The sequence below is a fragment of the Nanorana parkeri genome, unplaced genomic scaffold (assembly GCF_000935625.1).
Source record: "Nanorana parkeri isolate BGI_ZX_2015 unplaced genomic scaffold, ASM93562v1 scaffold1770, whole genome shotgun sequence".
In the NCBI taxonomy this organism is placed as follows: domain Eukaryota; kingdom Metazoa; phylum Chordata; class Amphibia; order Anura; family Dicroglossidae; genus Nanorana; species Nanorana parkeri.
In genome coordinates this window covers 78,186-94,868 of record NW_017308038.1, presented here as the reverse complement: position 1 = coordinate 94,868, position 16,683 = coordinate 78,186, and the positions used below count along the sequence as shown (strand labels likewise).

The 16,683-nt window shown below is 48.2% G+C and overlaps 1 protein-coding gene across 1 annotated transcript; it reads left to right on the top strand.

The window, feature by feature from the left end:
• The first annotated feature begins 12,859 nt into the window (after positions 1 to 12,859).
• LOC108799611 (beta-4C adrenergic receptor-like) lies at positions 12,860 to 14,180 on the top strand. Its single transcript, XM_018571507.1, has one exon. The coding sequence runs from the start codon at positions 12,913 to 12,915 to the stop codon at positions 14,152 to 14,154; it is 1,242 nt and encodes a 413-aa protein (XP_018427009.1). The 5' UTR covers positions 12,860 to 12,912; the 3' UTR covers positions 14,155 to 14,180.
• The last annotated feature ends 2,503 nt before the right edge of the window (positions 14,181 to 16,683 follow it).

Below are 16,683 nucleotides of genomic sequence, written 5' to 3'. Positions count from 1 at the left end.
TCAGCACCTGTCCTTCCCGGGAGCAGCCCGATACGGTCGCAGCACCGATCTGTACGGGCCAGCCGTTACCCGTGTAATTGAGGGCTAAAAGTGTACTTTTTAGAAGGTTCTGAATAAACTGGCCTTGAGTTGCTTTCACTCGCTGCATTCTTGTATCATTAAAGGAGAACTATGAGGTGAGTGATTTTCACTCAACCTCATAGTTCGAGCCGACGTGTGACAATGAAACTGTCACACGTCGGCTCAATAGATTGGGAAGGGAGTGAACGCATACCGTCGCTCGCTCATTTCCCGATCGTCTCCCTACTGTGAGTGGTGACTGTCAGTCACGGCTCCCTGCAGGGATTTTCCCGCTCCCCTTTCCGATCCTCCAGCGCTGACTGGCGGAACGGACAGGGGAGGGGGCGGGCACAGCTGGCTCTGCCTCTAGATAGGCAGAGCCAGCTGTCACTCACGCAGCTGGGTGGATCTCGACAGTAATGTCGGGATCCGTCCCGGTTGCGACGCTCTCAGTATACAGTGAACTGTAGCTCGCGGTATACTGAGCTTTGGGTCACGGGAAGACGCTAGTATATGTCCTCCCGTGACCATTAGGAGAACTATGGGGAAAAACACTTACCCCATAGTTCTCCTTTAAAACTGTGTTTTCTTATCTCATTAGTAGTAACTCTGACGGATTGAACTGTCACTGGAGCTGCTGGAGGAACCTGAGGGCTAGTCTCCTTCCTACGGACTAGACATGTGCGATTCGTTTCGTTCCGAATCGAAATTCGGACGAATTTTCGGAAATTCGGACATTCGGATGTATCCGAATTACAGACATAACGAATGCAAACGAATCCGAATTTCCATTTCCGAAATTTCCGAAACAAAACGAATAAGAAACGAATAAGAACAGAAAACGAAACGAACGTTCGTACTAACGCTACCGAATTTCGTCCGAATCCGAATTCCGAATCCGAATTGACTTTCACACCCGAATCCTGAAAAACGAAATAACACAAATCCGAATTTAAAACGAAACGAAACTAAACAAATTTTTTGGCAGTGCACATGTCTACTACGGACTATGGACCCAGAACTATGGAGACCCCCCTCAGACCTCTTGGGGTTACATGGAACCATTCTACTAGGATATGTGTGGCGTGGGTATACTGCATGTTTCCCCCGACATTACAGACACACACCACTGTGTTCAGTAAAGGCAGCAGGCTGTCTGGAGGGGCCATTGTTTACAGTGATGGGATTGAGCTCTTCTCTAATTAAGACAATCCAATGCGGCCCCTAGCGGCAGGGGCGTCCCGAGGCTGGGTGACACCCGGAGCGGTGTCCGAGTGTCATCCCGCCGAGACGTCACAGCGCATGCGCGTGACGTCACCACGTGAGTGCGCGATGACGTCATTGCGCACGTGCGGCAGTATTCTGATACCTGCCGGCGGCCATCTTGGTGATGGACGCCGGCAGAGAGAGGAGGAGACAGCCACCCGGCGGGATAAGGTATGCCGTCGGGTCCCCTCCTCTCTCCTGATACTGTCGAGCGTTCGGTCCATGACCGATCGCCCGACTTTTCAGAGGGGGGTGACACCAAAATGACTGTCACCCCTCCAATGGTGTCACCCGGGTGCGGGCCGCACCCCCCTTGTGACACCACTGCCTAGCTGTCTGGGGGAGGGGACTGTTCGATGTAACAATGAATGCTCATCTGATTCTGTGAGGTATAAACTCTGTGTGCTCTTCCTCAATAAAGCAGTTCTTAATTTTCTCTTCAACATTGGTGTTGTCTGATGATTGAGGAGGTTAGCGTTCTGTCCTAATATATTGGTTCTGTCCAATAATTAGGCAGGTTTGGGCTGATGACACTGGAATTCGGGTTCCAGCGGAGAGGAAGCTGATTTCTGACAGAGGTACCCTGTCAGGGTACCAGGCGGTCCGTCACAGTAACCACCTGTATGACCGTCCTATGACCCATAGTAGCATATATTAATTTATATACACGTGCACGATTTTTATTGGTCTATTCTCCGCCATCTCTTTCCTAGTTTTCTATATATATATATTCCTTGTTTTACAATAAACCTTTGATATTGAGTGGATACCACACACCTTTGTGTCTGTGTTGATTCTTATATCCCGAGCTCCAGAGTGTACCGATTCAGCAGAAGAGAAGTAAAAAGTCAGAGGCAGATTTGACCCCGGGGTTATCACAGAGTAACCCATCAAGTGCCTTCCCTTCACTTTTTTGTTAATTAGGGAAAGATTAAAGTAGTATTAAAGGCAGGGCATTTTTCTTTATCTTAATGTGGAGAATGCCCTTTAATACTACTTTAAAAATGCCCAGTATGCTTTAACCACTTGCTGACCGGGGTGTTTATACTCCCTTCCTGACCAGGCCATTTTTCAGTATTCAGCGTATCCTGCTTTGGGTAAGCAGGGCTAAATGTACAGTTGGGAAGCCGCTGCTTGTTTTGTTCAAGTGATCTCAGCAAGGTCGCCGAGATCACTTTTATGCATCCTGCATACAGGGGGGCGCATTGAGGAACCTGGCATTGGGACAGCCGAGAGAATAATTTCGGCCCTGCCTGGAAGTTTGACGGATGTGAAACTTATGTCAGAGAGTTTCCAGAGATTGTACAAACAGATTGTAATGCGCATGACCAGCTTAAGTCTAGCCCAGGGGTCGGCAACTTCGGCACTCCAGTTGCGGTGAAATCCTATCCTGCCTTTGCCTCTGGGCAGAGGCGTAACTAGTGACCTCAGGGCCCCGATGCAAAAATTCCCCCCCCAATTTTTAAACAGAAATTTTAGAAAGAAAAAAAAAACACTCTCCTCCCCAGCTTCCCCTCATCCCCCTTCACGTCCACAGCTTTCCGCTGCCAGACCCCATGTCACCTTCATAGTCCCAGCTCCCTACATCTCCTCCTTCGTGTCCGCAGCAGCTCGGCAGCGTTCTGTGTGATGAGGGGGCGGGGATAACACCGCTTCCTACTCATTGGCTGCTGCGCCGGCTGGATACTTCACGCTGCGCCCGAAACAAGCAAGACACATCTGCTGCTGTCCTATCCCCCCCGACCCAGCCTTCTTACTTACCTTTACACTCCAGCAGCAGCCTCCACCGCTCCCGCCTTGATCTTCTTCACCTCCGCCCACTAAAAAGAAAGCTCCGCCCCCAGAAAAGAAAAAACCTTCCTGCACATGAACAGGAAGGTACCAAAATATCACAATTGTACAGGGGGGTCAGGGCCGGGACCGTACCAACTAACTTCACATGTAATGTACGGCCGCGGCAGACCCTGCAAGCACCATTCACGGACACCTTGCCGATCCATGGGGGGGCCCTCTTCTTCCTCGCTGGGCCCCCCCAGCAGGCGGAACGCCAGGGCCCGGTCGCAATTGCAACCGCTGCGACCCTGGTAGTTCCGCCAGTGCCTCTGGGAGTCATGCCTGTGGCTGTCAGAGTCTTGCAATGCCTCATGGGACTTGTAGTTTCTCCATAGCTGTATTGCAGAGGTTGCCTACCCCTGCCGTAGCCAAACACTAGAATAAGGATCCAGCAGTAGGTTTCAAGGGTATCAGAAATGACCTTTGGATCATATGACTATAGCAATGGCTTTGGTTCCATATGATCTACACGTAGAAACACTAGGGTAAAAATGCAGCAATTGTCAGTTACAATCAGTCATGTATCCATGGACTACTGCTCCATTTCCGTCCCTGTAACCTTTCCTACAGTTTTTGTTCTTTGGCTTCTTAATTATTAGGAGTCAGAGCACTTACTATCCTGTAATTCACATTTCTTGAGCAGCTGGTTCAACAGGAGTACGGAGAGGAGACATAATTGTTTTATTGCAGCAACAAATGTGAGAATTGGAAGGGGCTAGCAGCTATTATCCTGTTTCAGCTGGCCCCATACTGTGCCCCTGTCAGTGAGCAGTTAAAGATTTCCATATGCATGTAGGTTCAGACCCTACTATATACAGTCCAGGACATCTGCCTGCTCAGGTAGAGCGATTAAATAAACCTTAAAGTAGCAGGAGAGGCTACACAATAACTATAACCAGATGGCAAATGTTGCTTCCCCATTGCTCTGATCCTTCCTGCATATAATTTTCTAATGAACCGCCATTGTGAAGTTTTTCTATGTGGTCATGTGACTGCAAAGCTCCGGCGCTGCTCTGGCGCCTGTCTACCTGTGCAGCCGGTGGTTGTGCACTCTAGGCATAGCTTTTGAGTTATGGATGTCAATGGGATGACTTTGTGGCTCTATGGCAGCCTTTATCAACCAAGGTGTCGTAGCACCCTGTGATGCCTTCTGGCTTCCTCAGTTTCACTTTTCGCCCGTGGCCCGCGCCCCTGCTGCCCCCCCGGTTGTTACGCCACTGCAGGGGTGCCCTAAAATTTTTGCACAGCGTCATGCCTTTCCATGGTGTAGGTAGACTTCTGATTTAAAGGGGCTCCTGATGTGAAAAGAGAACTCTGATGTGAAAGGGGGCTATGTAATATGATTGGATGGCTCCGGTGTAAAAGGGGGGACTCTAATGTAAAGGGGGGGCTTCTGATGTGAAGAGACCCCTATCTGGGGTAAAGGCCTGGTATGCATTTAGGTGGGGCAACTTGCCAGTGCTGTGACTGAAAAAGGTTGAGAAATGCTGCTCTATGGGAATCAGCAGTGTTATTGGCCCTCCACAGAAACAGGGCCGGATTAACATAGAGGCTACTAGCCCACCACTAAAAATAGGCCCGGCCAGCTGGATAGCCTTGGTATGCCCGATAGCAGGCTGAACACAATCAAGCAGAGGTGTCAACATCTCTCTAATCAGTCATATTAGGTGGCCACTGCTCACTGGGACCCCATGAGGCCCCAGCAAGGAGCGAGCGGCCACCTAATTAGAGAGCCACCTCTGCTGTTTCCCGTCCGACCGACATCACCTGGCCCATGATGCCCTTAATCCGGCCCTGCACAATCCGCAGACTAGAGGAAGCTTTGTGGTCACCGTTTAGAAAATTTTTGAAAAAGAAATTCAGAAAATAGAATATATTTTTAGAGGAAAGGTGAAGCAGCATTTATCTGCTTCCAAAAAATGTCTGTCCGCTTTAAATACCCAATCAGATTACATGGAGTACCTGACTCGTAGCCCTGGGAGAACCAACCACAAGGGTCATGACTTGCCATCCAGTTTCCTGATTGGTCAGGAAGTCACGCTGCCTAGCAACAAGTGAAGCTGGATTCCTAGCCAATCAGGAAGCTGGGAGGCGGGTCTGATTGTTCAGGAAGCCAGGCTGCCTAGCAACAAGGGAAGCTTGCTTCCTAGCAAATCAGGAAGTCGGGAGGGGGGTCATGAATTGACACCCGATTCTCTGATTGGTTAGGGAGTCAGGCTGCCTAGCAACAAGTGAAGCTGGCTTCATAGCCAATCAGGAAATCGGGAGGTGGGTCATGATGTGCCACCCGGCTTCCTGATTGGTCAGAGAGTCAGGCTGCCTAGAAACAAGTGAAGCTGGCTTCATAGCCAATCAGGAAATTGGGAGGTGGGTCATGATGTGCCACCCGGCTTCCTGATTGGTCAGAGAGTCAGGCTGTCTAGCAACAAGTGAAGCCAGATTCCTAGCCAATCAGGAAGCCAGGAGTCGGGTCATGACCCGCCTCCTAGCTTCCGGTTTGGCCGGTCAGAGGTAATCTCCCTCGCAGAACTGCTGGTTAGAGGGAATATCCCTCTGCCTGGAAGTTCCGGTATTGGGGTAAGTATCGGAGCGTTTGGGCGCAGACGAGTACTCACTCAAATACTCGGTAACGGCACTGATACCAATACCAGTATCGGTGCATCCCTAATCTTGACACAACACCGGGAATTAAACAGAGTAGGTACCTGCACCTCGCCCCTCTATGGAGGGCACCTGTAGGCATGTGTCTGTCTAATGGTAAATCTGGCCCCTTGTTACCCCCGAGTAATCTCCAGTGACTTGTAGCATTCAAGAGAAACATCTTCCTTTCTCCAGCACGAGCAAGACACAGGTTCACTCCAAAGATAACTCAATAAAGAAAAAGTATTATGTATCAAGCCGAAACAGGAAAGCAAACTTCAAACTTAAATAGCTTTTTACCATTAAATTGCAGTTATGAAATCATTATGGGGCACGCGCCATACTAAGTGTGAGATAAAAGGATGTGCAAGCGGATATTACAGTAAATGTGATCACCACTCCCGAGCTGTACACACAGTAGAGATCCCTATTATCAATAAACACTGCTACGTACTTTCCCAAAGGTGGGTACAGCCATGACTGGGCACATACATACATAATGCCCTCGGGTCCCGACACACACTGACTGTAAGGAACAATCCTTCATAAAATCAGACAGGGATGCCACCCCGACACTCAGTGATAGAAGTAGAATCAGTCACAAGGAAATCACCAACAAGGAAAGGGTTAAACATATATAATCTGAATAGCTCTCAGTGACCGGAATGCCGCACTTTTCTCTCCCTAACAGAAGGACCTCTTTACAGTTCTGTTGACTTTACAATTTGATTGCACAACCTCCTTTAGATCTTCCATCAAGTATGTAGCACGAGGGCCTGCCTGATTGGATGCAAACTGATTGGACTGTATTGGATTGTCCTCGTGTTACATAGTTTTGGTAAATCTAAAGAAAATTGTATGGCGATTTCACAATTAGATTGTGTAGTGTATGGTAAGCTTAAAAGGGAACTGTGGGGTCAGTGTTACTATGGGGAAAAACACTGACCCCATAGTTCTCCTTTAAGGGTCATGGGAGGAGATATACTAGCGTCCTCCCGTGAGGTATACTGAGACCGCCGCAGCCGGGACAGATCCCAACAATGCTGTTGAGATCCACCCAGCTGAGCGAGTGATAGTGGGTTCTGCCTATCTAGAGGCAGAGCCAGCTGTGCCCGCCCCCTCCCCTGTCCGTTCCACCAGTCAGAGCTGGAGGATAGGACAGGGGAGGGGGGGGGGGAATTCCTGTGGGGAGCGGTGACCGACTGTCACGGCTCTCTGCACGGATAGATTGAGAAGTGAGCGAGCGCCGGTATGTGTTTACTCACTGCCCGATCTATTGAGCTGACGTGTGACAGTTTAATTGTCACACGTCGGCTCCAGCTATGAGGATGAGTGTTTTTCATTCACCTCATAGTTCTCCTTTAAAGGAGAATTATGAGGTGAGTGATTTTCACTCAGCCATAATAACCCGCGTGACCGGTGACAATGAAACTGTCACAGGTCGGCTCAGTAGATCGGGAAGTGAGCAAACACATACCGGCGTTCGCTTACTTCTCGATCTATCCGTGCAGAGAGCCGTGACAGGGGAGTGACTGGATTCCCCCCTCCCCTGTCCGATCCTCCAGCACTGACTGGTCACATACCGGCGTTCGCTCACCTCTCGATCCTGTCATGGCTCTCTGCCGCAGTAGCTTGCGGTATACTGAGCCAAGGGTGACAGGAGGACCGTAGTTTGTGTCCTCCCGTTACCCTAAGGAGAACTTTGGGGAAAATCACTGACCCCATAGTTCTCCTTTAAGTCTAGAGATTCAAATCAATCTCACAATCTCATGCTGGACGACTCAAGTCTGTAAGAAGAAGGATGTGAAGAAAGTTTCGATTGCAGTCACACATATCAATCAGTCAGAAAAAAACCTCAATGGATGCTTGGTGTGTGCATGTGGGAGATTTCCCTGTTCAGCAGATGTGGGCAAGATGGGTTCTTGAAGATGGCGGGTGTCCACACAATCATAAATAATTATTTAGCATGAGAATCATCACACTTCTTCCCATTTGGCAAGCAAATAATTTAAAACAATTTAACAGTCACTTGATGGCTGTGTGCATACAAGAAAGCATGCTATTTTCACATGTATTCTACTTCTGTATATTTTTTTTTGTGTTTTTATTTCTTTGATTTTTGTATTGTTATTTCTTATTTCAATCTTATTTTATTTCTCTTTTTTTGGTATTTTTAATTGCTATATTTATTTTTTAGTTTTTTTTATTTCCTATTTTTTATTTTCTTGGATTGTTATTTCCTATTTTCATTTTTTTTTCTTATTTTTTTTGTATTGTTATTTCCTATTTTCATTTTTTTGTATTGTTATTTTCTATAATTATTTCTTAGTTTTATTTATTTCTTTTTTTATTTGCTATATTATTTTTTTTGTATTGTTATTTCCTTTTTTTTTGTGGATTTTTATTTATTTTTTTAAACTATTTTTATTTGCTATATTTATTCCTTTTTCCCTATTTTTATTATCTATTTTTGTTTCTGTTTTTTACTATTTTATTATCTATTTTTGTTTCTGTTTTTTCTATTATTATTTCCTATTTTTAGTGTCTGTTTTATTTTTTAACGTAGTGTAAGTGTCTGCTTGACAATACTTTAGGGTAAATATATGGCCCCAAAAAAAGGTGTTTAAAGCCCAAACTTTTTATTTTTTTTAATTTTGATTAGAGTACAGAATGATTAAAGTATAACTGAAGCCAAATATTTTTTGTTTGTTTTAGCTAGAGCGGAGAAAGATTAGAACGCCTGTCAGGTTTTTATCACAGCCTGTGTCCTCATTAGGGAGATTCACCCCCTCTATTTGTCCTGGTGAATGTTCTCACTGCCTGTGTCCCCATTAGGGAGATTCACCCCCTCTGCATTTGTCCTGGTGAATGTTCTCACTGCCTGTGTCCCCATTAGGGAGATTCACCCCCTCTTTTTGTCCTGGTGAATGTTCACACAGCCTGTGTCCCCATTAGGGAGATTCACCCCCTCTATATGTCCTGGTGAATGTTCTCACAGCCTGTGTCCCTATTAGGGAGATTCACCCCCTCTGCATTTGTCTTGGTGAATGTTCTCACTGCCTGTGTCCCCATTAGGGAGATTCACCCCCTCTGCATTTGTCCTGGTGAATGTTCTCACTGCCTGTGTCCCCATTAGGGAGATTCACCCCCTCTTTTTGTCCTGGTGAATGTTCTCACAGCCTGTGTCCCCATTAGGGAGATTCACCCCCTCTATATGTCCTGGTGAATGTTCTCACAGCCTGTGTCCCCATTAGGGAGATTCACCCCCTGTATTTGCCCTGGTGAATGTTCTCACTGCCTGTGTCCCCATTAGGGAGATTCACCCCCTCTATTTGTCCTGGTGCATGTTCTCACAGCCTGTGTCCCCATTAGGGAGATTCACCCCCTCTATTTGTCCTGGTGAATGTTCTCACTGCCTGTGTCCTCATTAGGGAGATTCACCCCCTCTGCATTTGTCCCGGGACTCTATTTAAAACAAACCAACAAAAAGTTTTGCCTTCAGTTCTACTTTAAAATGTTTTTTTTTTTGTGTGAAGTCTTTTGGGGGGAGATCACCCTTCGCCATCTAGTCCTGTAGATACACAGTGTGCTAACATGTACAGCTCGCAGTCCTCAAGGGAGCACAAGGCATCATGGGATGTCCACATTGGAGGGAGATGTGCACCCATGTATACGGTCCAGTTGGGAAACAGCCGATGGACACGGCATGTAGACTTCTAAGGACAAAGGGTAAGTGTTGGGGTACAAATTCTAACGCCTATTAAAGCACCTCAACTATTACCAACAATAGTATCTTATTTGTGTATCACTCGGCTGTAGATCCTCCAATCATCTCTGAATTGGTGCTGACACTGTCCTTCCTTCTGGAGGGGGGCTACGTCTGTTCCCCATGGTCCCTGTGTGTAGGGTTGCCACCTTTTCTTCCAGTGAAACCCGAACACTCTAGCAACGCACAGAATTTTTTTCGGACAATGAGTGGCGGCTCATTAATATGTAAATATCACAGTCGAGACTATTTTCAGTGGGGGGCCTGTAGCCCCTATCTTAATTTTGGTTGCCCATATCTGCCTGACATCTTGTGTCCAGGTTTCAGCTGCCATGAAACCCGGACACAGCATTCAAAACCCGGACTGTCCGGGTGAATCCTGGACAGGTGGCAACCCTACCTGTGTGTGTTGTAATGTACTCACCGCTCCAAGCTCGCTCCCGGGATGGACTACAATCTCAGTACGAATGAGTAAACTAAACATGAGATTGTAGTCCATCACAGGAGGGAGCTTGGAGCGGTGACTACTTTGTTCGCCATGGTCCCTGTATGCAGGGCAGCCATCAGAAATTTTAGGGCCCCTCACACGGCTTTAGGCCGGGCTCCCCCCCTGCGCCGCTGGACGCAGGGCCCACCTGAGAGTGACCCTGCAGAGCCCAGCATAGTTGCTGCATAGCCCATCTGAGACTGTCTATGGTGGGCTCTGAAGGGGTCTCAGGTGGGCTGGTCAGGGCTGCATCCCTCCCTCCCTCCTTTCCTTCCTAGCTCCTCTTACCTGCACACATGGCCTCGTCTGCCGCCGGACCGGCCAGAAGTGACGTCACTTCCGGCCGGTCCGACATCAGATGAGCAGCGTCGCTGATGGGGCCCTAGCTTGTCTCAAAGCCACTAGAGCGGCAATGATGGGGCCCTGCGCTGCTAGGGCCAGGCCTCTGCCTCCTCGCCCTTCACCGTTGGCCAATAGTCATGTAAGGGACCCGGGCGGGCCCCATAGGCTGCCTGGGCCCCTACATGAGTATCTGCCGTACCCCCCTGATGGCTGCCCTGCCTGTATGTATTGTAAAGTAGTCACCGCTCCAAACTCGCTCCCGGGATGGACTATAATCTCACGTTTAGTTTACTAGTGTGTATTGAGATTGTAGTCCATTATGGAAGTGATCTTGGAGTGGTGGCTACTTTACAACACACAAAGGGACCATGGGGAACAAAAGTAGCCCCCCTCCAGAAGGAAGGACAGTGTCAGCACCAATTCAGAGATGATTGGACGTGAGGACACTGGGAAACACCATCACTGGTGAGGAGGGAGATACAGGCTGCAGGGAGCAGCAAGAGCAAGCCAGGATCGCTGTTCAGGAGAGTACAACTTTATTATTTTAGCTCCCTAGACAAAGTGAGCACTTAACCCTTGCAGTACAGGGGTAGTCCCACTGCAAGGGTTAAGATTTGAGTTCTGCTTTAAAGATTACGGTCACAATTCCAAAATAATTCTTATTCTTGTGTTAAAGGCGTTGTAAAGTGCCGGCATCTCCTCTCCTGTTATCAGCATTGTAATAGGAAGACATATGGGAGATGTTTCTGATAATGCAATCAAAGCTTACATGAAAAAAATCCCTTTTATGTAGTGTAAGCGCTGCCTTCCGCCTGCCCATCACTTCCAACAACTTCCTGGATTCCCAGTGTGCTTTGCGTTCCTTTCCCTGCTGCTTGATGTGATGCAATCTCCATTTCTCAAGTCTGCATATCCCATCATGCATTGCTTCCAGCAAGCAGTCATAATGTTATATTGTTCAAACGTTAAGTTGTAGTTCAGAAGGCAGGCTCTGTGAGATAGGTGACAACAGGAAGTTCACATTCACAGGGCTGAGTGATATGGTGTCACTGCATTGAGGAAGTCCATCCTATGGGCATCTTCAGTAAGTAAGTGTACAATCTTCTAGATGGATCTGGTTATTAGGAGTGGGAGAGAACTTATGGAAATTCAATACAAAAATACAGATTTATTATTAGTTTTTGACCCGAGACAGAGGCGTCCCGAGGCGTGGTGACACCCCGCAGTGACGTAATCGCGTACACGTGTGACGTCACTGCACACGCACGTGATGATGTCACGCGTGGTACCACTGTTACCTGCCAGCAGACCATCTTGGTGATGGACGCCGGCAGAGAGAGGAGGGGACGTCACCTGGCGGGATGAGGTATGCATCCGGGTCCCCTCCTCTCTCGACCAAGTGTCATCTCTCGGTCCTTGACCAAGTGTCCGACTTTTCAGAGGGGGGTGACACCAAAATGACTGTCAGTCATTTTGGTGTCACCCCTTCAATGCTGTCACCTGGGTCCCCCCCCCCGCACTCCTCTTGTGACGCAACTGACCATAGATGCCCTTTTTTTTTTACTTTGTGAAATGAGCCCGTAGCTGAATGAGTGAGAGAACGCATATGCAAGGGTTTAGTTACGCTTTAAAACACACCGTCCCTAATTACCCGTTCCAGAACCGGCACACCTAGCTGGTCACAGTCAAAGGAAATCTGCACATGTGACTTCAAACGCATATCAGATGCAGAAAGACCCAGCTATAGCACAAAAAAACCCTCTGTGGGGGGAGTGATTAGAGAGTGTTCGCTGAGCTTAGTAAATAGGGTCAAGCTGGGTTTGCTTTGATTGCCCAATTACGTTCAAGATAAATGGAAACAAAAATAGAAAGAAATGTTTTTTTTATATAATTAGATTGCCCAATCAGGTTAGGGTGACTATTTCTTCTTTATGATCTCCCTCAGACCAAAAGCGAGCAGTTAACACTTGCACTGCAGGGTTAGCTCAACTGCAAGGGTTAATTATTTTTTTTAAACTTCTTTAAAGTGTGTGCATTTCTTTCTTTTTTGTAAATCCGGACTATTCCTTTAAATGAAGTCATGAAGTCTCATGTTTCCCCCAGGTTCGGTGTTGCTTTAATCCCATTCTCATGATTATTAGCTTCAGAAACAGTGTTGAAGAAGGAGGATGAGCTGGATAAGGGAGACTTCCCAGACATAGATACATTGTTACTTCTCTCTTCCTCTGAAGATCGGACTGTCTGTGGTGTTATCTCTTCGCGGAGTTCTTGTATTCCATCGGACACATTCGCTGGTTGTTCGCTGGCTGTGCGCTAGCCTGTCAATCTGCTGCGAGCCCCGCCCACCCATCCCGGCAGAGACAAGTCAGCGGCGCAGTCCGGGGCTCTCACCAGTTGATCGCTCGCAGCCAGCCTGACATGGCACAACGCTCCGACTCCTCCACGGGGCTGCAGAGACCTCTGCTCGCCCCTCTGTGCAGCCACCAGGACTAATCCGGAGCAGTCCTTGCCTTTCACCATGACTCTGTGCCCGCAGGACAGCTTGGGGCAGACTGCCCTGTACAATAGCAGCAGCAACTACGAACTCACTCCGTCCCAGAAGTGGCTGATGGGGGCAGCCTTGACCTTGATGATCCTGCTCATTGTGATTGGGAATTCACTGGTGATCATAGCCATAGCCAAGACCCCCAGGCTGCAAACCATGACCAACGTCTTCATCACCTCCTTGGCTTGCGCCGACCTGATCATGGGAGTCCTAGTGGTGCCCCCGGGTGCCACCATCCTGGTCACTGGCGACTGGCTGTACGGCATTGTGGTGTGCGAGCTGTGGACCTCCGTGGACGTCCTGTGCGTGACGGCCAGCATAGAGACCTTGTGCGTGATCGCGGTGGACAGGTACATTGCCATCACCTCACCCTTAAAGTATGAGATGCTGGTGACCAAAGCCAGAGCCAGGTTGGTGGTTTGTTTCGTGTGGGCTATCTCCGCTTTGATCTCGTTCTTGCCCATCATGATGCACTGGTGGAGAGATAACGAAAACCTCATAGCCAAGAGCTGCTACGATGACCCCAAATGCTGTGACTTTGTCACCAACATGCCCTACGCCATCGTGTCTTCCACCATGTCCTTTTACGTCCCCCTGGTCATCATGATCTTCGTGTACGCCAGGGTCTTCATCGTGGCCACCAGGCAGGTCAACCTGATAGAAAAGGACAAAGTGAGGTTCAACGGCACCCCGGTGCCCTCCACCAAAAACAAAAGGACTTCTAAAAGAAGGCCCTCGGGGCTGCTGGTCATCAAGGAACACAAAGCACTAAAGACTTTGGGCTTCATCATGGGCGTCTTCACCCTCTGCTGGTTGCCCTTCTTCGTGGCCAACATCATCAAAGTGTTTTGCACTTCGTTAATAGACGACAGCGCCTTCTTGTTTTTGAACTGGTTGGGTTACATTAACTCGGGGCTTAACCCCATCATCTACTGCAGGAGCCCGGATTTCAGGAAGGCCTTCAAAAAGCTGCTTTGCTGCAACGGGGCAGCCGACTGCAGACTGCACGCGTTGACCAAGGACCCTAAAAGGTATCAGTATCCCTCGAGCAATCAGCTGGACTGCGACGGGCTCAAACACTTGGCCGACGCCGAAATGGGCAACGGGAGCCTGAGTAGCAGTAGCCGGTGTAGCAGCAGGACTGAGGAGACCAGCCTGAAAAACAGCAACGGACATCCCCACCAACCTGACCAGTTCGAACCTGTAAGCCACTGAATGGAGCCTTCATTCCGCCAAGCGCCCTCGGCCGTATGACATTTTTTGGGCGATAGGGATTACCTTTTTTTTTTTATTTTGCTTTAATATGCACAAGTCCTTTACAGATAAATGTTTCAGCCATGGAGTCCTCCACTTGCTTGTTTTGTGAGTTCAAAAGCTAAGTCTGAGGATTCCCTGTGATCAAAGTGACATTACAGTATAGAAAAGAGCAGTTTCGAGTGTTTACTTGATACTCCTCTCGGGTTGATCCAACAATAGTTCCTCTGTATAGGTTATAGATGTCTTTTTTTTATACCGTGTTTGTCTGACTTATAAGACTACTACTATATTGTGGTGAACATGTATGTAACGTGAGCAGGGTTTTCTAGGAGATTAGAATGTTCCTCCCGAGTGGGAAAACATTCTAATTCTGTAGAATATGTTACACTGGCCATACACGGGGTCATCTCATGGCTCATGTGACGACGCGTCAGTTACGCCAATCTTGACAGATAAGTAAGTGATTGACAGTGAGTGTTGGCTCTACCCCGTGTGGGATGAAGGCGTCTGTCTTGCTGGAAACATTTTGCATATCGCTGTCGGTTGGACAGGTAGAAAAAAATCTGCTTGGAATAACAAAGTGATTTAGAAGCAGTCCTGTCACTTGCGAAGCAAGAACGCTGAGTTGCTCCTGCTGTCTTTTTTTTTTTAAAGCTGGTCTAGTATTGCCACCCTGTAATGAATACGCTTGAACAAATGTGCAGGGCTTCCCTGGCTGCTTGCTTGCTCCAAATCACTGACTGGCTAGGATCGTAAAACAGCAGCTCCGGAGCCCTGTGCCTTTAAAGCACACATTAACAGTGCAGTGGGGGGAGGAGGGGGGGAAGCCCCCCTTGCCGAGGGGCTGCCCCTGCCCTGCAAGGGTTAACTGCTCCTTTTTTATATAAAAGACTAGATATAGAAATCCTTGGAGGCGACTGGCTGCCACTCCTGTCCCTGAAGCCTGTCTCTTCCTCCGCGGCAGCAACGGCATCCTCGCGTCCTATACACTGTGAGTGGAATTTGTCAACATTGGAGCAGACAAAATCTGGAGCAGCTGTGCATGGCAACCAATCAGCTTCTCTCTTTCATTTTTAAAGCTTAAAAGAACAGACTGAAGAGAGAAGCTGATTGGTTGCCATGGGCAAATGCTCCAGATTATGTCTGCTCCCGTTTTGTTAAATTCCCCCCTGTGTAAAGACTGTGATGACTCAGGGAACTGCAGCGCAGGGGGCGGGAGAGGCTCCAGGGACCGGTCTAAAGCTGCCCATACACCTTAGGAATATCGGCCGATTTTCGCATGCGATCGCATTTTCGTCTGATATTCGTAAGGTTGCTGGGCAGTGTGCAACCGCAAATACTGTACAATCGATTGACTTTTGACTATCCAGCAGGTTAGAAAACTTCGGTCGATCGTATGACTTTCGCAAGGTCGGTGGCGTTTCCGTACGTCAAAATTCGTACGATTAACACTGCACATGCGCAGACGAAAATACGCGCGGTCGATTACCGCAATTTGTCCAGGCGCTTTCTTTTAATTACCGCTGATCCAACCTTGCGATAATCGGAGCAGGATGGGGCCCGCCGTATGAAAATCGTACGACGGTTCGATCATCGGACGAAAAGTGTCGTCCAGTGATCGCAAGGTGTATGGGCAGCCTAAGAGCCGTCTAGCTCCGAGGGTCAGGTGATGAGTAGGTAAGCCCAGCCCCCCTGTAAGGGTTAATAAAAACTGCTTTAAGAGGAGGCCAGCAATGGCAGCTTTTATATATCGCCCATTGCCAAGAAATGAAAGGGAGGGCTGCCCCTTACTTGAGCCCGTGCTCTGTGCCCAGGACCTTGCAGGTGACAATTGAACAACCTTGCGGGGAGTCTGTTTTACATTGTAACATTAACCTGGGCAGACTTGGCGGAAATGTACGACTTTTGCCCCCATTCACACCAGAGCGTCTTGTTGCGCATTTTCTAATGTAATGAATCCCATCTTTATGCACTTTTTTTATTTGCCTGATTTTGCACCTAGCAACCCCCTTCCTACTCCTTTCCATTGGCTAAAACAAAAACGCTCAAATGGGCGATAAAAGGTTAAAAAGTCGACTGAAAAACGCTGACGCTCTACTGTGAATGGGGTCCTATTAGGGCAGTGCGGGTCGCCCAGCTCTTTGCTTCTGTGACAGGTTGCCTGAAAAACGCTAACGCTCTACTGTGAACGGGGTCTTATTTGGGCAGTGCGGGTCTCGCAGCTTTTTGCTTCAGTGACAGGTTCTCTTTCAACCGTTCCTATTGACAAATGTCGGAATCTGGACGCGAGCCAAAGATCTTCCCCCGTGTATGGACGGTATCTCCGTATGCACTTTTTGAAAGACGCTGATATAGGAGCACACGGCAGTATTTTCAGGTAAATCGGATATGTTGTCGCTCGGGGGTCACGCGTTGAACAGCGATACGCAAGCCATAAATCTGGTGCTGTTTTTCCTGTCCTCGTTTTATTTTTCGTGGAATTGCCCC

What these genes read in the sequence shown, in the direction of transcription:
- LOC108799611 (XM_018571507.1), top strand. Translation starts at nt 12,913, where the DNA reads ATGACTCTGTGCCCGCAGGACAGCTTGGGGCAGACTGCCCTGTACAAT.